At 44.7% G+C, this 22011-nt stretch overlaps 4 protein-coding genes across 5 annotated transcripts; 2 read left to right on the top strand and 2 right to left on the bottom strand.

The window, feature by feature from the left end:
- The first annotated feature begins 87 nt into the window (after positions 1–87).
- On the top strand, positions 88–544 carry LOC120445859 (peroxisome biogenesis factor 10). Its single transcript, XM_039626500.1, has one exon. The coding sequence runs from the start codon at positions 180–182 to the stop codon at positions 480–482; it is 303 nt and encodes a 100-aa protein (XP_039482434.1). The 5' UTR covers positions 88–179; the 3' UTR covers positions 483–544.
- Positions 545–2448: 1904 nt separating this feature from the next.
- Positions 2449–4604, bottom strand: LOC120447165 (cytosol aminopeptidase). Its single transcript, XM_039628621.2, has one exon. It carries the CDS (start codon positions 4407–4409, stop codon positions 2751–2753), a length of 1659 nt encoding a protein of 552 aa, XP_039484555.1. The 5' UTR covers positions 4410–4604; the 3' UTR covers positions 2449–2750.
- A 107-nt stretch (positions 4605–4711) lies between these two features.
- LOC120447163 (pre-mRNA-splicing factor syf1 homolog) lies at positions 4712–7644 on the bottom strand. Its single transcript, XM_039628618.1, has 3 exons — positions 7497–7644; positions 5408–7438; positions 4712–5346 (listed from the first exon to the last, which is right to left on the bottom strand). The coding sequence occupies exons 1-3, from the start codon at positions 7539–7541 to the stop codon at positions 4771–4773; spliced, it is 2652 nt and encodes an 883-aa protein (XP_039484552.1). The 5' UTR covers positions 7542–7644; the 3' UTR covers positions 4712–4770.
- Positions 7645–7920: 276 nt separating this feature from the next.
- Positions 7921–20716, top strand: LOC120447164 (CDK5 and ABL1 enzyme substrate 1). Of its 2 annotated transcripts, XM_039628619.2 has the most exons (9): positions 7921–8362; positions 9383–10651; positions 17678–18061; positions 18123–18249; positions 18318–18466; positions 19100–19132; positions 19424–19541; positions 19608–19792; positions 19974–20716. In XM_039628619.2, the coding sequence occupies exons 2-9, from the start codon at positions 9819–9821 to the stop codon at positions 20317–20319; spliced, it is 2175 nt and encodes a 724-aa protein (XP_039484553.1). In that variant the 5' UTR covers positions 7921–8362; positions 9383–9818; the 3' UTR covers positions 20320–20716. The 2 variants fall into 2 exon arrangements, with proteins under 2 accessions (XP_039484553.1, XP_039484554.1); XM_039628620.2 differs by lacking the exon at positions 19100–19132 and having other exon boundaries at positions 7922–8362.
- Positions 20717–22011: the final 1295 nt, after the last annotated feature.

A 22011-nucleotide genomic window follows, 5' to 3' on the forward strand; every position in this document is an offset into this window, starting at 1 on the left:
GAAATACCCTATAGACACTTATCAATTGGACGTTAACTATTTACGTTAGACTAAACTTCGTTTGCGTTTGGCTTTCCCATTTCAAAAGATCAGGGGTGATGTGGAGATTTCAGTCAACTCAAAACATATTCAGAACTCTGAAATATTTCGTAACTAGCAGTTAGCATCCTCGCTCCAAAATGTCCTCGCAACTGCAGTGCCACTGTGCAGCACGGCGCAACCGGGAACCCATCATTACCATCGACCTGTGCAGTCCGGAAAAGCAGCCAGCAAAGCGCAGGTGCACTGAGCTCGGGGATCCGGAGGATCCCTACAGGTGCCCCATTTGCATGGAGTATGTGCGTCGACGCCAACCGGCTGCCACCACATGTGGCCACGTCTTCTGCTTTAAGTGCATCAAAACGGCCATCGGCCATTTTCAGAAGTGCCCAATGTGCAACAGAAATCTAACTGTTGGACAAATACTTCACATATTTCTTTAACTTTATTGAACATTTCGTTTTATGTTGCTTCGTTGTGTTTTATTAAATTTATTGCCTCGTTATGATCTTTACTTTCTAAACTTAAATAAAATATTTCACTTACATTCCGATTAATGCAACGCATGGACTCGTTGCCCAAAAAGGGTAGAAACATGAGCCCAACCAGCGATTTATCGCATTTTGCTGTGGTCGGCATTAGTTACGCTGAATTTTATCACAATTGCAATTCTTTCTAGTCGAGGACACCCCCAAAACAGCGGCCGCCAAAAAGGATTTCATTTTCATTTATTTTTCGCCTTCCCTTCGCCGTTGGGCTGCAGCCAAACCAGGACGTTGGAAGACCGCACCCGCACCCGAACACCAACCTGAACCCAAACCTGAAGCTGAATCTGAATCTGGATATGAGTCCAACGCTGCCTTGGCAACTGTCCGAATCCGAATCTCGCCCAAAAATGCCCAACGCTAATTTCCACGCTATGCCTTTAAATAATCATAATTTGGGGCTTTGGTGCTAGTGTTGCGGCTACTGGTGCAGTAAATGATTAACGCTGCTGCTGGGATTTCGAGGGTTAATGGTCGGGGGAGACTCTTTAAAGTGCCCTCCGTCGACTTGCATATTTTCAAGCCTGATTGCTCATTAGCAAATTCATTTGGCTGCACTCCAACCAAAAGGGGAAGTCCCTGAGTTATCAGTTAGCAGGCATTAAGAGTGGAGGGCAAATGTTAAACTCTAAAAGAAAAGTCGATGGCGTAGGTTCGCTAATCTGAGGTGCAAAAGTCGGAAGTTTACCACAGTATGCCCTGTAAGCTGAGGATTTTCTTAATAAATTTAATTAAGTAAAATAAAAAGGATCATCTGTCATTTCATGAGCACTAGATTAAGCAAATATTAGATTCTAAAAAAAGAGTCTTAATAATAAAAAGGGTCATTATACCAGCAGCATTTTAACTGAATGGACTTTTAAAAGGATATTCAATTGGGTTAAAAGAAGTCAGAGATTTCAAAGCCTTCAGATATAATTCACTTAAAAATCAAATTGATTAATTTGTTAGAAAAAACAAACATTTCATTAAAAAGTATTTGTTCTAACAAATATATTGCCGTTTTAAATATTTTCAACAACCGTATGTAGGGTATTGCCAAAATTGAAAAGTGCTAAAGTGATTCAAAAATTATCACTTTGCGTGGCCTAATGACTTGTGCAAAATGTCGCCGTATTAAGATATTCGCACTCTCCGCATTTTTAGCTGGCGAGGGTCCTTCAAGTAGCATCCTCCCTCATCTCCTGCTCCTCCGAATCCTCAAGGAGTCTAGATGGGAACGCAAATGTCTGCTTAATTGTCAAGAATTCGAGCCAGGAAGCTTTGAAATGGTATGAGAGGGGGGGGGGAGTGAGCCGGATAGTTGATGAGCTGAGGGATGAGCATTAACCTAGTTAACCCATTAAAGCCGTGTCATAAATTCAAAGCCACAACAGGACAGCAGCAACAACAGGAGGCGCCTTTTGCTTTGTGGCCTTTTGTGGGCCAGGCTTGGCCCCTTTTTCGACTCATTAAAGCCAACTTCACGCAATTAGGCTAATAAGCCGCCCTCGTAACAGTGCAGCAACAACAAGAAAAGGCCCAAAAGCAACATTGGTGGCTTGTGGGCCATGGGGCGGGGTAAAGAGCTGGAAGTGCTGGAACTGTCAAGTTTGTATAAAACACTTTCCCTGCTCCCATTTCGCACTCTCGCTCAATTAACTGAAGTATCATTTGATGTGTGTGGGGTCAAGCTTAATTAAAATGCTTAAAAAAAAACCCTAATTCAATATACTAAACCTTAAGTTGATCTTTATTAGTTTAAACTATCAATTGTCCGCTTATACGGACAGATAGACAGGAGGACGGACAGAAGGACATTACTATACCCCCTAAAAAGATTACACAATGACTTAAAGAATTATTAAATAAATTCATGGAATCATAAATGTAGCACTTTTAAATCATTTAATTTTGCGCAGCTGGGAGACGATTCATAGAAGCCAGTCGAACTACTTCTACCATTAAAAACGGAGTTGGTCCATTGTCCGTAAAACTGCCTTCAATGTGTCGTAACCCAGCTGCTCACGGAACACTCAACGAAAAATTTGGACAAACCATGGACATGGGGACAATATTGGGAAAAGAACAAACACCAAAACGTTTACGTAACAGAAGTAAAATAGAACAAAACTAGCGCCACAGGTGCGGACGATCCAGATCCGGAGATCCCAGCCCACTATTGGACTACTTGCTATCCGGACAGGCCATCTGGTACAGGAACTGCACGATGGTGCGAGTGGGTCTGCCGGTCATGCGATCCTTGAGCAGATATGGCAGCGGGTTGTGGCGCGTCAGCATGCCCACATTCCGGATATCTATGTGGGCCCAATCCGCGCAGGGAACCAGTTCGTGCAGCACGGCGGCGGCAATGCAACTGGAGGCGGGACCAAGTCCCCGGTTGCTGATGTCGTATGTGAGATTCGGGGTCACCAGCTGCTTGAAGTAGCGCCACAAGGGCAGTCTCCACAAGCGATCTCCTGTTAGGCCGCCTGCCTTCTCGAACTGCTTGGCTATGAAGTTGGAGTTGGTGAACAATCCTGCTGCGGATTCTCCAAGGCCAGCACAGACGCCGTAGCCCACGGTGGCCAAGTCCACCACCAGACGTGGCTTATACGTGGTCTGGGCAAAGAGCAGGGGATCAGCCAGCACCACCGTTCCGGCTTTGCTCACATCCACAATTCCCAGCGTCTTGCCATTCAGCAGGGTGACCACGTCACCCGGCTTAACGGCCATGCCCGATGGCATATTCTCGCAGAGCGGCAGCACGGCGGTGATGTTTACGGGCAGGGAGAGGGCTGCTGCAGCTCGAACGGCGGCCACACAAACGGCTGCGCCGGCCATGCAGCCACGGTACATATGCAGACAATTCTTGGGCCGCAGGCACAAGCCGCCACTGTTGTAGGTCAAGCCCTTGCCCAAGAGGAGTATGGGTCGATCCTCCGGCGCTGTGCCACAGTAGCTGACCTCCAGGACCACCGGTGGCTCGCAGCTGCCCTTGGCTATCATTAAAAACGAATTGAGGTGATTCATTTCTATCCAATCCATGGATCGCACCTCTACAGAAACGCCGCACGGACACAGGGCATCCACCGCCGACTGGGCGAATATGGTGGGGGTCATCTGATTAGCCGGCGCATCGCTCAATCTCCGTGCCAAGTTCTGCGATTCGGCCTTGAAGAGACCCCTCGTCCAGGCATCCACATCCGGCGAGTCGTACAGATCTAGTTTGGGCACATGAGTGCGATCCTGCTTGCGCTTGTTGCTGTTGTACCGCCAGATGGCCAGGGCACTGCCCTCCGCCGCCTGCTCCGGATATTCCATGGAGTCCACAAAGACCTCCGTGCAACCCTGAAGCTGCAGTGCCCGAGCTCCCACGCCAGCTGCCACTCGGGCATTCTCCATGCCCTCGTCGATGTTCTCCAGGTCATTGAATCCGGAACCTTCTTGACCCAGACCCACCACCGCCACTGCCCGGAACTCGGCATCCACGTTCATGAAGACCTTACCCTTGCCCAGGTCCCCCTTGACTCCAGTTTCGCGCAGCAGCTCGGAGACCTTGCCCTGCGTTCGGTCGTCAAACTTCTCGCCGCTGGACGTCATCTTGACCTCCTTACCCTCGCCCTCCTTGGAGTAGACGCCCACCACCACGCCCTTGATAACAGTCTTGTTGTCGCACTTGTCCGCTGCTCCTGCCAGTCCCCTCCAGATTTGAAAATCATTCCGCTGAAGTCTGTGGTTAAAAAGTTGTGCCCCAAACAGACTATACGACTTCCAGGGTGCTGAGAGCTTCTGGTATAATCTTGGACTGCGCACAAAAGCACTGATCATGCGTGTGGATGCCATCTTTGGGATACAATGTCCGTGGTTGCCTGGTTAGTCCGCCCTTGCGCACGTCTGGGTAGCTTTTTTAGTGGTGGAGAGGGATAGATAAAATTTTTGATTACGAAGTGCCTAACAATTTTGGAAAGACAGTAGAAAGTGTGTTCCTCTGTTTGGCCCAAGAGTAGACTAACTAGATCCTCCAAAAACCGAGACACTTCTACACACGCCCTCTTCGTTTGACAGCAATTAATAACAAACACATAATATACATCCTTTCAAGAACCTAATTACTACCAGTACAATAAACACATAAGCAGTTTGTGTAATTGTAAAACTTTCGACACATATGTATTTACCCCAAAAAAAGAAGTAATATAAACATTTACTCCCCATCAGAGTCGCCTTGATTCGAAGGCTTGAGGCTGCCGAAGACCTTGGCTGGAATGGCCTTTTGCTCGAAGCGCAGTTTCTTCATGACAAGGCCTTCCTCGTCCGTTTTTGTGGCCGCTGCACTGTCCTGGTTCTCGTTTGACATCTCGTTCTCCTCGTCGTCGTCATCCTCCTCCTCGTCTTCGTCGCTGTCTCCAATGTCAATTTCATCAGGATTGACGACCGTATCCTTCTTGTCCTTGGCACCTCCCTGCGTTTCGCCGCGCACAAACATAATATTTGAGGCCGCCTTCTCGGTGGGCTTTTGCTTGGCCTCGGCTGCCGCCTGACGAGCTTTCTCCTCCAGCAATCGCATGGCATCCGGTCCAGCTCCTGCTCCGGCATCCGCTGCCGCACCGTTGTTTGTATTCAGGAATTGGGCGGCCATCATGTTCACCTGCGTATTGTAAGTGGCCTGCACGGAGCGCTTGATGCGCAGCATTTCGCGCATTGTGTCTTCGTTGCCATGACGCACTTCGAACTCCTTCCAAGTTTGCCAAAAGTCCGCAGTGATACGAGGATCACAAACCTGAAGAATACAAAGAGTTATTAGCATAATCGATGCAGTAGAAATGTATGTATTAACATACCTGTGAGCAATGAGCATAGATGGCTCTAGCTCGGTCCACTTCGCCCAACTTGGTTTCCAATTCGGCGAACTTGACACACATGTGGCGCATATTCTGCTCGGGCAGCGATTCGATGGCCTTCTCATAGATCTCGCGGGTACGTGGTAAGCCATAGATTTCGGCTGCCTTCTTTACAAATATGTTGTACATGTCGAACATCTCCTCCTCTTTAACAGCAGACGTGGCGCGATCATAAACCGACATGGCATGCCGGGCGAGACCGTGCTCCTCTTCCAACTTGGCATACAGTAAGTAAAAATATTTGGCGTGTTCGGGAGGACATTGATCCAGGCACTGCTCGAAGAGGTCCCTGGCCCGCTCCAGTTTTGTGCCGCCATAACGCTCCAAAAATTTGGTTAGGTAGGAGTTCCAGATGTCGTATACATTGGGCCACTTGAACAGCGAGATGCCCTTCTCATAGGCTCGGTAGGCTTCCTCAAAGTAGTTGTGCTCCTCGAGGAACATTCCGTAATTGATAATGATCTGCGGCGTACAGATCTTCAGGTCGATAATCCGCTCGTAGACGGCTTTGCAGGTCTTAAAGGTGCCAAATGACTCCTCCAAGTCAGCGTACATGGACCACACTTTCAAGGAGCGATGAAGGCGCGCCTGCACCGTCTCCGTATCATCATGATAGGCAATCTTTCGCTTTGGCATAGCCGTCGCCCTTTGCATCAGCTTGAGCGCCGCCTCGAACTGCTGCTGTCGTAGCTCCATCTCTGCCCATTCGCACCACACCGCCGCCAGATCCTCTACTTTGACATACTCAACCTCTGTGCCGCGTTCGAAGACTACACGAGCATCCTCCACCTGTCCGTTGGCCTCGTAGAACTTGGCGAACTCCACCCACAAGGTATGCAGCTTTCCAACCGCCTGCTTCGGCTGCACTGTTTGCACGGCCTCCGTGTACGTACTGATGATTTCGGCAGGCTTGTCCTCGTACAGTGTCACCCGCTTGTGCCACTCGTGCACGTTGTGTGGATTCTGGCGCAGGAGCACGCTATTTAACAGCAGCAAACGGCGCTCCATGAGGTATTCGAAGCGCGAGAGGCGCAGTTCGACGTCGATGTCATCCTCCTCGGTGGCCGCCTCATTGGCAGCTACCTGCTCCATGCGTTTGTTCAGCGAGAGTTCCTCAAACTGTGCGTATTCATCAAAGACTTGTGTGAAATCTCTTACGGTGGTCACTGTTTGAATGGCCTCTTCGTATATATCTCTAGCCCGATCAAATAAGCCGGAACGCACATAGTAATCCGCCAGGGAGTTCCACAGGTGGCCCAACTGATCGGTGTAGCGCCGCAGTCCGCCGCGAATAATGGCGTCCACGTTCAAGGAATGCACCTTGTGTGGATTCTTCGAGATGAGGTCGCACAGTTCGTTCCACAGCTGATGATTGGATTTGCCGTGCTTGGAAACGAAGTGTTCGTTGTCTACGATGTGCGCCAGCTGCTGTGCAGCTTCGTCCAGGCGGTCCGCTTCCTGTAGGTAGTCCACATACTCTTCAGTGTCCTCGGGGAATAGTTTCAGATATCGTCGGTAGACTCGTAGTGCTGTTTCCGGCATTTCAAAGCGGCGCACAAACTGCAGATACAGTGGCCAAATTCTACCGTGCTGCGTGATGGGCAGAGCTCGTAGAGCACGATCAAAAACGTGGCGGGTGCGGGTCACCTTGCATTGGGAGGTCATAAAGGCACCGTAGTCCATCCAGATACGTGGCATTTTGTGCATGAACACGAGTGCGCGCTCGAAGGCACTGTTGACCTCCTCGTACATGGGATCCGTGGGTATCTTGCCGCGCACCTGCTTCCTGCGGGTTCTCAGGTAATTGTGCCAGATCTTATAGCTGCCAGGGAGCTCCTTAAGAGCTCGCTCATAGACCAGGTTAACACCATTATCCGGCGCCTTCGCTTTGTGGTCAATGTAGCGCAGCCAATGTTTTACGGAATAGGCGTTCCGAAGGATTTCCTCCTCATACGGCATATCCTCCTCTTCCTGTGTGTGAGAAACTTGATGTGTTAGTTGGTCTTCATATATATTTCATAGTACTTACAAAATTAATCTCTAAATTTAGAGATTTACTCGTTTTTGTCACCATTTTCCGCGATTTTCATGAAATGCCGCAAACAATTATTTTCTTCTCGTGCGCGTCCCGCGAAAACAGCTGATTGAAAAAGCGTTGCCAGAGGGTTGAAAAGGTAGTGGTCTGAAGATACCACGATAAATACCAAATTATTTATTATCACGAAATATTCAAATTATATACAAAATACAACATGGTTATTATAATTAACTTAGCTAAGGCATATAAATATAAATATTTATTTTCTAAATGTGAACACCTCGAATTTTCGAACCTTATTTACACGTTGCAATGGAGCAGAAAACCATCGTGAATTTTCTAGAGTACGATTGCGGTATTTTTCGCCTCCCTCTGTGTGGTATTTGCCCCTTCGCACGCTTCCCAACACTGGCCTCAGTTTGTGAATTTTTCGTAAGCCCATCTGCAGATGTTTTCGTCGCTGCGGCCAATATTTTGACGTTCATACCGTTTGCGTATTTCGTAGAGACCAGTTTACGCGCTCGTAAAATCGCAAAAAATACACTTAACGCGATCGTTTATTCTGTTTGTGTAAACACACTGCAATTGGCCTGCATTTTGCATAATTTACGCAACGAAGGCAACTGCGTGAGTGCACCAACACACAAACACACACCATAGCCGTGCAAAAGAGAGTCAAAGAGAGTGAGGAGCGCAGGCGAGTTGGCAGCCAAAGGCAAAAAATCAAAGTCTGTTGAAAATCCACGATAAAAATAGATCAAAATGACGCGCTTGAAACATTTCTCAGCATAGAACCTCCATTAATCGTATTAAGATTTAAATAACACCCAACGACCGTGAAAAAACCAAACATAGTGGTAAGTAACAGCCGAGGGGAAAACAAGAAAAAACACGTCACACGTGCGTGTGCGTGTGAGTGTGTGCGAGCGAGTGAGTGGGTGGGTGTCATAAATATTTTCGCACACACTTGTTCCTGTATTGATTTTGTATTTTTCGCACAGGTTCAAACTTGTGTGTGCCGCACTCCAATTGGTCCAGCTAAATCCAATTAGACTGGATCCTATGTAAAAACCACCACCGGAAAATCTTTTTCCCTGCTTCCTGAACAGCTGTTTCTAGAACATTTTCCACTCGCTCTGTTGCCCGAGGGAAAATTTTCGGGCACTTTAGGGCCTCCCGATTGAATGTAAACAGAAGCACACACAAAAGTGCGGAAAAGCGCTTAGATTTTCCTTGCCGGCTGTGGCCCAGTCTCTCTTTCCTTCTCTCTCTCTCTTTGGACTGTTGCCACCCACTAACCTGACACACTGAGCCACCCGCCATCAACAACAGCAGCAAAGGCGGCTAAAACCACTCTGCAGCTTTGAGCCGCATGCAGCTTTTTACGGCCAGCGGAAAAGCTTTGTCAATCCAGTTGGCTAAAATCACTCCAAAAATTCGGGTTTATTTCAAGTTCTTAAACATAAATGCCCGCTTCTTTCAATAGATTTCAAATATGATTTAATAAATCCGGCTACAAATTTATTCTTTATGTACTGAAGTCTCAACTACGTAGATACTTTTTGAAGTATATTCTTAATTCTTTAAAATAACTTGAAACGATTTAAAAAACCATTCACTTTAAAAAACACCTAAAAGTCCTCATAACTATAAAATTGAGATGTCTTCTGCTAACAATATTATATCATGAACAATATTCTGTCCAAGAATGAAAAAGTGTTGACCATCATTTCCCCTGAGACACACACTGCATTTTAACGAATATTCCAGAAACACTCAGAGAAAGCTTCTCTTGGCCAAAAGCAGCTTTCCTGCCGCTTTTTGTAGTCTAACTTATTGATTCCATTCCTCTCTTCTGTTCTTATTTCTACTTGCAGCCAAAGCAACGCAACGACGCACAAACGCTTTCATAGTTAATAAAAGTGCATAAAATATTCGATTTCCGACTCTCTTCCACCATATAAAGTGTTAAAAATCCGTCAACATGTCGCGTTTAAGTAGTTTGTTTTTTGATTCCGCTGCCAAGTTAGAGACTAAAAAACTTAATTAATTCGATTGAGAAAAGTGAGAAGCAGCAGGCAGCAAAGAGTGAAAATACACAACATCAACATAATCACTTTCGAAACCAGTTTGTAAAGAATCGCGAAGAGTGTTCCAGAAAAGTGCAACCACACATTCCCACACACAGTATATGCACACACTATACACACATATAGGTAGAGCATCAGAGCATCAAAGCATCCAGGGATACGGCCCACACCCACACCACCCACTTCGGTTAATCTCGCTTGGTAATTAAGGGTTCATCGCCTAATGGCAAGTTCGCTCAACAAGACGAGACACAGGCGCAGACTGGCTGCGATCTCGTTCCTATCGAATATCTCGTTAGATGGCACCCATCGGGACACCAAATTCGGCGCAACATTCGGCAGCAGCCTGCTCTGCAACCAGAATAAGAACCCATCCTCGCTGGGACTCGGCTCGGGGGGCTTTCATCCGCACTATCAGCAGCACCACCATCAGCGCAGCCACTCGGCGACGCACCACAACCACCAGAAGCGGCATCATACGCAGCAGCAGCAAAACACCCAACAGCAGCAACATCAGCAGCAGCAGCAGCAGCAGCAGCATCAACAGCAGCAGCAGCAACAGCATCAGCACCAGAATGGCGGCCTCTGCTCGCCGCTCCTCTGCAGCGCCGATGTCCACATGGGCATCGATGGCGGCATCGGGCTGGGAATGGGACTGGAGGACTGCACCACCGGTGCCAGCGATGGGGACGGGCATTTTAGTGAAACTGAAAATATGGGTGAACACCTGATGAACGTCCTACCGGCCGCCGAACACAATCGCAGCAGCATTGTGCCGGCCGAGAGACGCAACATAAAGCGCCCGACCTCGTCGGGTCGTCAGAACCACCAGGCACCGGGCAATGGCAATATGGGCAATAAGCTCCAGCAGCAACTGCAGCATCAGCAGCAGCAACAGCGGCAGGCACGGAGTTGCGCCGCCGGCAGCGGAGGATCGGGTGCCGAGAGCGGCAGCGATTCGGACAGCGTCAAGATACCGCTCAAGGTGTCCAATCTGGGCAGCGGCGGGGGCGTGGCCGGCGGAGCGGGCAGCAAGCTACTGCCGCTGAGGGAACGGTGAGTAATCCACAACTTTATCGAAATTCCAATTCGTGTTTGTTATATCATGCAACTATCTTAACTTATTATGGTTTCTTATCAGCATTTTGCTTAACAGTTGCTGGAAATTGGCATCAAATTGGCTGTATAAAGACAAGTTCAAAGCTCGCTTCTATATCTTTATAGTTTATTATAATCATTTATGGTTTATTCTCTTCAGAAGTAAAAGGTGCAAGGTGCTTTCTTGTTAGTACGCATCTATAAGATTAGGAACCCATCACTATATACGGGAAATGTCTAAAGTTATGGCCTCTTCAAACTTATTTTCTTCCAATTAAAAGATCTAGACTCTCGAAAATGGATGGACACGTGACGTCAAGTGGACAGTTTTTCCCTGTCGGTATCGCAATATTTTCAAACCATACGAATGAAATACGCTTTATATTCCTTAGCTCTTTGTTGATTTATAAATACTTTGTGGCTACGAAAAATGAATCATATCGCTTGATCGCTGAACTTTTGTTCAGTTCAATTAAGCTGTCGTCATAATTGGCAGCGATTTTCCCCCTCCTCGATTTGTTAATTGAAATTTCCGCTAAGTTTGCGATAGCCAATTGACACTTGGTCTCTAATTTGCTTACAAAAAGGCTCAGCCTGATCGAAAGTACCGCGAAAACATAACGCCAAGCTGGGCGGTCTTCTATTGAAAATTATTTATAAATATAAGCTTGTGAAAATTGAGAGAGTGCTTTTCCGATTGTGACGTATATTCGCAGATGGCGACTTTTTGCACGTTTTCAACGACTGATGCTGCATAATTGGGGGTCTGTTGCCGGTCGCTTGGCGCTAAAAATACTACCCCAAAAATACACATATATATATTTTGATCCGAAGGGGAAGGGGTTGGGGTTTGGAGGGGTTACCGAATCGGCTTCGTTCATCAACGTGTGCCGGCTCAATTAACGTAAATTAGAGAGCGTGCCCAGCCAAAAGCTGTGCAAACAATTGTTTGAATTGAGTTGAATTGAATTGCATGTCGAGGGGCGTTGGTGTTCGTTTAATTTGGAACTTTTGTCCGAGGCGCCAGGCATTTTGTCACGCACTTAAACGGCCTGTCAGCGATGAATCATGGGTATTATCTGGGTGTATTAGCGCAAAGTAATTACGCAATGCCAAATGCGTGTGCCATCGAATCGGTCGTAAATCGCGGGCGAAACGCTTGCAAGCCGCATTGAACTTTCGCCCTCCCCCACGCTGCCCCTACAGCTGGTGCTTTCTTTGTCTTTCTCCGCGCAAAGCTAAGGTGCATCGCAGAGCTTTCACTTCCCCAATGCCAGCGACAAGTTTCGTTGAACTCGGCCGATGCGCTTTGACAAACTGACCTTGTTTGCCACATGCAGCTTTGCAGTCGTGCTCCGCTGGCGTTTAGCTATTTCTGCCTAGCGTTTTCGGTTTCTTTCGCATGCTGCCGCCACTCAACTGGTGGCTAACCCGTTTCTCCGGGGGGTGGTGGCCTATTGTCGTCTATCCGCAAGTTACATACTTGTAGATATGCAATTGGCACCCGGCCAATTGGCTTGTCAGCGACCTGTCATGGCCATTTGCTGGGGCACATCAAATTCCCGGGGATTCTGTTTTAGTTTGGCAATAACTATGTAAAAGCTCAGGGATGCTGTTACTAAAGTATACCACTAATTATACCACTCAAAGCTTATCTATATACAGCACCAAAAAGGTGTCTTAATCTGTAGTTGTGCCATATAAGATCTTACTGCGCCATCAAAGCTAAACTGTCGAACGAGCCATAAAGATGAAAATTTATGACTCTTATTGCAGTGAGCAGTACGCTGAATAACAAACAGGCAACAAATATTATGGGAAAAACTGAAAAATACTTCGCAGATGTAAACAACTACAAACTATTATCAACTTTAGTTGCAAGGAGTTTTTTGATCTATTTCGATACAGTTAAAAGTTCCAAATTTTGTAGTTTTCACCTTATCGTAGCGATGACTAGCAATAGATCATATAACAAATGGCAGTCAACTGATAAGATTAGTTAGAATAGATCTTGATATACAATGTCCAATCAAGGAATCTTTTACACTCAGCAGGTTTATCTGGCATGTGGGAACGATCAAATAATTAAAGATTATAAAAACACCCGATGAAAAATCTCTGTGACGTTAAACACCTAAATGAAGTGGGGTTTCTCGTGTCAGCTGATTTAAGTTAATTATTAAATATTTTCCCTTTCCATTGCAATTACAATGATAGACTCCGATAATCGTGACTCAGATAAATGGGAATTTCTTGCCACATCATCAAGTAACAAAGTATCTAAGCAATTTCAAATATGTATTCATAAGTGCTCCCAGCTTCTCTCATTTCGCGGCATAAAAACAAAAATATTATGCTCTTCGTGGAGGCAAAAAGCAAGTTCTGTTTTTACCCACCAATCTACGGTTACATTACTATTTCCGCTCTGGAATGGGATAGCAATTTTGTTGATGGCAGAACTTGTTGAAGAGGCAAATTGTTGCAAACAACAATATTATGTTATGCGAATCGTCCGCATTTTTCGTTGTGGGAATCTTGCCACAAAAAGCTGCGCAGGCGCAAAAACAAACTGCGTCGCAATTGGCAAAACCAAAACAAACTACTTATGTCCAGTTTTTGTTTTGAAACCTGAGCTGCTTTTTGTGGAGTTGGCCAATGAATGGGAATATGAAAGAGAAAAATAAAAAAAAACGAAAAAAACCGAAACTCTACCGAGAACGTAAACAATTTTTTATTGCCCAGCTATCATATTTTCATTCTCGGTTTTCACTTCCTCTTCAAAGGTTGCGTCATGCCAATTAACTTGATTTAAGGGAGTGGCCCGGCCCGGCCCTCTTTGTCCATTCAACGGCCCAAGGACCTCCAAGGACCTCCAGCCGGCAAAAGGCAAAGCTCGGCATTGAACTTGAGCTTTTGTGGCCTCATCCTGCTGGCTGCCTCGTACCAATTTCAATGTCAATGTCAAATGCCGAGCCAGCAAACCTGTCCAAACAGCGAGAAGTCCTCATCAAACCCCCGATCCCCCCTCATTTCGTTCACTCCACCAAACTGGGTAACCTTGAGGCAGAGTTTTATGCAATCGACGACGTAATAAGAACCGGTTTGCCCTGTTCTTGTTTGTTTTCGTTATTTTACGCACTGCTTGTGCGTTTCAGGGGCTCTAATCCTTCTGTTCAAGGACGCGCCGTTCCGAAAGGGTTTCCTTTGTGCCGGCGGGGTGGTTAAATGTGTGTCAGTGGTGCCAAAAGCAAAAAGCAAAGAGCTTGAAGTGCATACTGCAGTTTGCCACTGCATCCAAGCTAATGCAAGCAACCCCTAGAACTTGTTTTGCATTCAGAACACACAGAAAACAATTTCTTTAACTTGAAAGTAACTTTGGACTAGAAAAGTTTCGTTTACTTTTTTTCTTGAAATCCTGTGAACATGTATCTAAATGTTTTCTGTGCATCTGGAAGCTCTGCTAAAGTCAACACAGACCGCCATAAAGCTCCATTGCCACGCTTGTCGGTGAAGAAATGAACGATAAGCAGCCCAAAGATGACAGACACACCTAATCCGAATCGCAAATATATGTATATGTATCTACATATGACTTTGTGGAGTCCATTGCACATAGTACCCCAAACAAAGACCCTCGCGATAAACAAAGCTCTCTGCACTTCTTATCGGCTAAACTTAATGCGCCCTGCTTGTAAATAGCGACTTAATATATGTATTAAATCGACACATGTTCGAACTCCACGTCATTTCCATGGCACTGTATTGTGTTTTATCTGCTCCATTGTATTTGGAGGTAGTAAAAGCGGTTAAAAGCGGATAAAATGGGTTCCCGTTTCAGTGATTTCTCGGTTTTCGCTCTTGCCAAAGTTTGCTCTTGAAGTTAAGATCTGGACAAAAAACTACTAGATACTAATAGTACTAGTCGCCCCGTTCCATTTCTCTGTTTGTGCTTTTTATCGACAGCCTTCAATTGGACTTGTAAATACACAATATTTTTTGCCCATTTGCTTTATGTAATTATGTACATATGTATGTATGTACTTTCGACTTGTGTAAACATTTCGATCGTCATTTTGTTCGTCTCTTCCGAAATCGCTGGCGTTTTTTGGCATTCCGTTTTGCTCCCACTGTTTGTTTACAAAACGCTTATTCTTTTGTTACGCCTTCATTTCCTAACGCGATTATTGTTATTGTTGCTTGCCGATGGGTTTCGCTGGATGTGTCCCACCTTATCTAGAACACCATTTCGTTCCGAAATCCACTTTTGTTCGAGGTGAAAGGAAGCTAGTACATATGTACATATATATTGATAATGCTGGAATCAATTTGCGTCATTTATCGCCAAAACAAAGTCTCAAGTGGCAATTTCTAGTTATTACTTGCAGTGCATCTTCTAGTAGTAGCATCTTCGGTAGTAGCTATTTCCAGATGGAGTATCCTAGACATAAGAAATGTAATGTACAAAATGAGAAAATGTTAATGGAAGTTGGCTTTTCTAGCGGTTTGCTGGCGTTTCTCTAGCGATTCGAAAGTGGTTTGCTGGCGTTTTTAGAAACCAAACTTTTTCTATTCGTTTTGGAGTTGTCAAACATGTTTTAATACATTTACATATTTCTTTTAGTATATTTTTTAGTTTTTGTTTGTTTCTGGCTGACAGCATTTATCAGCCAAACTGCATGTTTAAGCTCATGGGCACGTGATCTGATCAAAGGGAAACTTATATAATAAAACCTACTTCCATTAACATCTGTTTGCACTAGCCAGCTGATAGCAGAAAAAACAACAAACCACGATGACAATAACAAAAGCGATTGCTGATAAAAGCCCGATTGAGTCAGTTGATTTGATTGCTTCACACACACAAAGAAAAAACCTTTAAAGAGGAAAGATATTGCAATTAAAATATTGTTTATTTTTTTCATCTTTGTCTGGGCAAGATTTATTTGCTTGCTCTCTCGTATGGAAACGTGAAAAGTAATATTTACCTAAGCTTTTAGTAGCAGTTCTCGGTCAATATTTGCAATCAAAATAAAATCAAAGAGGTAGTCTCTAGGCGAAAGACATATGTACATATCAGATCTGCACAGCTGGGAGATAAATGATATAGGATTTCATTATTTATATAATACAAGGCATGCAAATTTGTTAAGTGACGAGTTTTTATTTTATTTTTCATACTTATCGGTTATGACAACAGAAGTCGGATTGTTCGCGATTAAACATTATGCTATTAGCAGGAAATGTAACAGATTCGTCTAACATTCTGTTTGTTTACAGCACTGTATACTTATCAGATTCTGTTATGAACATTTTCTAACGCACTTCAGGCGATATTCTATAAATAGCACTGTACGTAGTACAATGTTATGCAAGTCTTCGTGTTAATGAAGAATTCAAAAATTCTTCGAAGATTCTTCTGCGATGGTTTAAAAAATATTGGATCATTTTTCTTCCAATCCATCAAATCTATTGTTAGAATTTCAATATTGTTTGCTTATATCACAGGGGCACAGCACTTCATAGACGGAGTTTCCAAAAAACGAAATTAAAATAGAAAAACTATAAATACCACACCATGCACGCACACTTGCATAATTGCTTGAGTTGCAGTGGTGGTCTATAGTTTCTCTCTCTCTCTCGCTCGCACACGCACTTTGCCCAACCTCTTATCAACTCTCACAAACACAGAGAAGCACACAAACTCATTAGCGAGTCAATAGGTAGACGAACCGAAAACACAAAAGCAAACGCACAAAAATAAATGTTTACTCGGCCCTTTACTTGTTCTCTTCTTCTTCTTTGGCCAAACATACACACGCACACACACACACATTTCGGAGTTATCCCCAACCATTTCATCTCCCCCTCTTCCTCATCCAACTGTTGTAAGCATGTAAAACTAAACTCCAGCTGCTAATTCTGAGCGCCTGTTAAAATGCTCCAACTAATTAACGGGTTATGACAGCCTAGGCGCCACCTCCATCATATTTTTGGGTTGGGCTTGCATGGGGGTTTTTTAATGAAAAGCGAGCTGCCTTGCACTTCATCCAGCTAATTAACGCAGAATCGTCACCACGAGAAACTTGAGGGGGGTTTGCGCACAGCCCCCTGCTCCCTGCCCCTCTTACTCCTGCCCCTGCCCCACTCCTTTCCCAAAAGACCACACTTTTTGACTTTAACCTCGACCTAGACCAATTATCCCAAGGTAGTCAACCAGGCGCACAGATGCCGTCAAGATGTCGACTTCAGTTGGCTAATTGACTAGCGTTGCGGCTGCCCTTCGGCATTGCACATGTGTGCGAACGAGTGTGTGTGTGTGTGTGCGTGTGCGAGTGTTTGTGTCAATGTGTTTGATTTCCAAAAATACACAAGCGATAAGCAGGCGGGCCTCTACTTTGATCGCCCTTTAAACGCACAAGGGAAAATCTTTCGGCCGCTCCGACTTTTCTCTCCGTTTCTGCGGGCCTGTGAAAATATCGATCATTGCGTGAGGGGTGTGACGATGGGCCCCCGCGATGAAGAGGTTTCCAGAGATGGAGCTCTCAAGAGCTACCCTTAAAAAAGCTAAAATAATATAACCTAAGCGAAATTCAAGAATAATTAAGATCGCTTGTATGTATGTAACTGTATTAAGTAATAATTATAAAGATAACTAATTGTTAGTTGCGCTATAATAAGATTTAAAAACCTAAAAAATAATACATACATAGCTTTTAAACTTAAACATTAAAAGAAGTTTTTTAAAAGCTAAAGTGCCATCACTAGTCTCTTCGTTGGCATTTGTCATTGAATTTATAAATACCTAAAAAAACAGCGTATTTTAAAGCAGCAACAACTTGAAGCGAAAAAAAAACGCCTTCAAGGTCCAGCCCAGCGCGTTTTTGTATCGTTTTGTGTGCGTTTTTCACGCTACTTGCATTGTTGAGCGCCTGTTGCTCCTTAGATCGCTACAATTCTAACCGATCTCCTGATTCTCGCTTGCAGCACCTTCAGCAATGGGGCAAGCGACCAGAACTTGCAGCCGGAGCGGAGGGCACGTTTGAACACGGCGCCGGGAATGCGGGTGGGCTCTAGTTCGAGCATTGCCATGGGAGGCGGCCTGAAGCGCACCTATGTCTTGAGCGGATCGAGCGTCAGCCACATCACCGACGACAGCAGCACGGAGAGCCTGACTCCGGCGAGCAACTTTGCGGGCAGTTTCCGGAACAGCCTCAGCAAGTCGGTCCAGATCAGCGATAGCCGGCGAGGAACCTCCGGCCAGCCATTGGGACTTGGACAGGCACGGGATGAGCGAATGGTGCTGGTGTCGCGCAAGATTCCGTTCTTCATATTCTCCTCACTTCCCTACTACAAGGGCAAGAATGGAAGGTAAATTGAAGAACTATTTAACTTTTAATTATTATTATTATAACTATGTACCAATTTTCAGAGCTGAGTTTCGCAAGGAGGATCGTCGTCGTCGGAATCCATCCACTTCACGTCCTTTGAGCTCAATCAACGATGCACCATTCGATCCGTTTGATTTGCTGGGAATACAGAAGGCCGAAAGTGGTCAGGTGAGTCAAAAAGTTTAACTAAATTAGAACTGAACTTAATAATAATAACTAAATCTTTTTTTTTACAGGATATATCATATGGTCATCTGCTGATTCCTTCACGTCAGTACGAAAAAGAGCGCAAGAAGCATGGCAATGCATCGGCGAATCCTTCCATCTTTGAGAACCAAATGGAGATCACGAGCACAGCGGCGCTCAAGAATCATGGCATAGCGAGGTTGGTGCCGGCTTCCAGTATATGCCAGCATATTTTGGATCATCTTTCGTATCATTTATGTTCAAGACATTCAATCAGCTCCATTTTGTCATGCCCATGAACCATTCTAAACATTCATTGAAAGTCATAATGCATGGGGTTAGCCATACCGAACGACCACTGTAAACTAATAATCCCTTTGTCTGATCGAATAGCAAGTAGCCAAGTAAAGAATACAATCTCTGTTGAACAGATTTCACCACAACTTGCGATTCTAAGTACGATTCCATTAAAAATTAATAGTAAACATAAAGCTTCTTTGTTACCTTCTCGAATTACTCGGTTATTGGAGACACTGGTTTAGCTCGTGTTTGTCAACAGCTATAGAGCTGACCTAGCAAGACCTGTATATCTGAATCATCAAGAGTTGAGCGTGATATTACCCAAACCGATAATTATAAATTTACTGGAGTTCAGCACATTTTTCGCATTTATATAATACCAAAATCGAAAGATATTTTTATCGCTTAATAAGCTAGAATATTCAATTATTTTCTTTGTTTTGGTTCGGTAATATTTGACCCAAAAAAAAAAACCATTATGTGCCATTAACTTTTGCTAATTCATTTAACGCTTTGCACTACTTCGTTTCAGCACAAAAACCATAACCAAACGTCAAGGCAAATGGTAAATTTTGAAAACAGCTAATATGACTAAAACAAAACAGCCAACCTAGCTATGGTACCTGGTGCTTTATGTAATTAAACTACTGTAGTTCCAAAGCCTGGTTGACTGCCAAAAGCTTTTAGCCCACTAACCAATATCACCTATCCCCACATACACACCTCCAGCCACCTACTCGCACACATCCAACGAACAGCAATGCTTCGACTAACCCAATCCCGCCTTCTCTCACGCGCTATCTTAGCATATACCTCATATTTCGAATGCATCCTAATCATTTGATTGACTTCACAGGTGCTTCACGTACGAGAACAACAACCGCAATAGTGCAACCAGTCCGACGCCAGACATGAAGCTGGATATGGACATTGAGAGTGTTATCCTGGGCGGAGACTCGTCTCGTGGACAAGTGGTAAGTTGTATAATTTATCCCGCTCAAATCTTTATTAACTCCAGTTGTGTCTTGCGTAATCGACAGTACTCCGCCAGCATTTTGGACGATCCGGAGTTGATTGCCGGAAAGCATCGCACTTTGCTGACCTTCACCTCTTACATGACCTCGGTCATTGACTATGTGCGCCCATCCGATCTTAAGAAGGAGTTGAACGATAAGTTTCGCGAGAAGTTCCCCACCATCCAACTCACGCTGAGCAAGCTGAGGAGGTAAGACTCGGAATCTGAAGGACTATGGCTTAACTTTTGAAAATAAACAAAACTCCAGTAACGTCATAGAGAACTGATTACAATAAAAAGTTGTGAAAATTCTTAAGAATTTTACACCATAGCCTAATTTTTAGTACCCACATAAAGGAACCATACTAATCCATTTACGTTTCGCTTGCAGCATTAAGCGGGAGATGCGCAGGATCAACAAACTGGACTCGCGCATCGATCTGGTGACCATATCGCAGGCGTACGTGTACTTCGAGAAGCTCATCCTGGCCAATCTGATCAACAAGAGCAACCGCAAGCTGTGCGCCGGCGCCTGTCTGCTGCTCAGCGCCAAGATGAACGACGTGAAGGGGGACGCCCTCAAGAGCCTCATCGAGAAGACGGAGAGTGTGTTCCGGCTGAACCGCAAGGAGCTGATCTCGTCGGAGTTCGCCGTGCTGGTGGCGCTGGAGTTCAGCCTGCACGTGAGCCGGCACGAGGTCCTGCCGCACTATCAGCGGCTGCTCTACGAGTCCTAGGACTGGCCCAAGCGCTGCGCCGAGAAGAGTTTCCTGGCGGCAGCGCAGGCGGTACAGCAGTTGTGTCGCAAGGGCAGTCGCAAGTAGGCGTTCGTACTTATAGCATACTTTCGGGTGTTGGGTTTTCAACGATCATATTGATAATATTGCCTAGGCTTAGGGCGTAGCTAAATAAGTTTTGCTAAAACGGTCACAAAACAACAAAAAGAGACAAAAACAAAACAAAACAAATTGAAAACACACTAAAAAACAATTTACATATACTAGTATATCCCAAAATTACCTTTGGTCCTGATTCCTAGACTCCTAAGTGTTTATGTTTAAAAATATGTTTTCTTCGGTTTCTGTTATAGACATTTCAAAAATGAATAAACTAAAGTTAACCAAACGAACCCCACTCGTGCGTTTGATAAGTTAAGCGCTTATCAGCATTCTCTGCCGCCGGCTACTGTAGTTGTAATGTTAATTTTATTCAAATTTTATTCCATTGCCGACGATCTCTACCTCTTGCCGTTTGCTGTTGGCCGCATGACCAAAGCCAGCTAATCCGCCCCAGCACGCTCGAAGATCCCACGTACCAGACGCTTATCCCCCGCCCTTAAGCCACGCCGTTTATGGGGCATCGAGTGGAATGCCTTCGCTGGGGACTTGATGGCCCATCAATCAGAAATCAATAAATAACTGACGATCGATTATTTGCTAGCGCAACAGGCACTCAGAGCCCGGCAACAGGTGGTCAAAAAAGCAAAAAAAAAAAAAAAAAAAGAGTTCTCTTTCTCTATAAACAAATACGACCGGGCGATAACCCAAAAATACGGGCAACTCAAACGTGCTGGCACGGGGTGTGTGTGGGAAGGGGGGGTGTCTGATCTGCGGGGGGTGTACGTGCCTGCACATCGCCTTTTGTTCCATTCGACGCTTGTTGTTGTACTGTCTGTTAACTCTTTTGTGATAAGCCACATGGTTTTTGTAGCTGGCTGCCTTTCGGGCGGCCAGCAAATGGGCAGAAGTTGCTGGCGCATGTAATGCGATGCAATCGCACTTGGCGTTTTGCCTTATCAGCAATATGGTTTTCGTTCCTGTTGCTTCTCAATTGAGACTGCAAAATACCCTCGGAATGGGTTTACTCACTGATTACTTGCTCTTTAATGCAATCAGCCGTTATATCATTTTTTTATAAACAGTAAAACAGCCGGTTTGAACATTTTTCTTATTTTTATATTTCTCTTTATTTTGTGTCTGCTTATATGTAATGAAAACTACATAAGTAATTCACTACTATGATATGTTTGCTTTTTTTAGTATAATAGGTATTCCTTCTGAAATGCTCTTTAAATGTTCTCTTTCCATATATTCTATTTGCTAAGCATTCTTATTTTTTATGAAATATTATTTATTTTATTAAGTTAGTTTTTAATAGTATTTGTTTCAGTGTAATATATTTAAAAAGCAAGTTTTTCACGTTTGTATTCCATGGAGCTGACAGATGCATTCAGAAACACCATTAAAAAGTAATCTCAGAATCCGAAAAACGTAATTACGCCAAATTGGTTAGTCAGCTAAAAAGCTCATTAGTGAAATGGCTCCGGGGCAAAGACATGGACGTGGACATGGACATGGCGTATCCTGCACTCCCCGCACTTCCCGGATAGAAGCCTGCCACATGTAGCTGCATAATGAAGGCGCTTAAAA

The sequence above is a fragment of the Drosophila santomea genome, chromosome 2R (genome assembly GCF_016746245.2).
Source record: "Drosophila santomea strain STO CAGO 1482 chromosome 2R, Prin_Dsan_1.1, whole genome shotgun sequence".
In the NCBI taxonomy this organism is placed as follows: Eukaryota; Metazoa; Arthropoda; class Insecta; order Diptera; family Drosophilidae; genus Drosophila; species Drosophila santomea.

Coding starts and splice junctions, on each gene's coding strand:
- LOC120445859 (XM_039626500.1), top strand. CDS start 180: ATGTCCTCGCAACTGCAGTGCCACTGTGCAGCACGGCGCAACCGGGAA.
- LOC120447165 (XM_039628621.2), bottom strand. CDS start 4,409: ATGGCATCCACACGCATGATCAGTGCTTTTGTGCGCAGTCCAAGATTA.
- LOC120447163 (XM_039628618.1), bottom strand. CDS start 7,541: ATGGTGACAAAAACGAGTAAATCTCTAAATTTAGAGATTAATTTT. Junction 7,439..7,496: donor TAAATTTAGAGATTAATTTT/GTAAGTACTATG, acceptor TCTCACACACAG/GAAGAGGAGGATATGCCGTA. Junction 5,347..5,407: donor TCTATGCTCATTGCTCACAG/GTATGTTAATAC, acceptor TGTATTCTTCAG/GTTTGTGATCCTCGTATCAC.
- LOC120447164 (XM_039628619.2), top strand. CDS start 9,819: ATGGCAAGTTCGCTCAACAAGACGAGACACAGGCGCAGACTGGCTGCG. Junction 18,062..18,122: donor TACAAGGGCAAGAATGGAAG/GTAAATTGAAGA, acceptor ACCAATTTTCAG/AGCTGAGTTTCGCAAGGAGG. Junction 19,793..19,973: donor ACGCTGAGCAAGCTGAGGAG/GTAAGACTCGGA, acceptor TTTCGCTTGCAG/CATTAAGCGGGAGATGCGCA.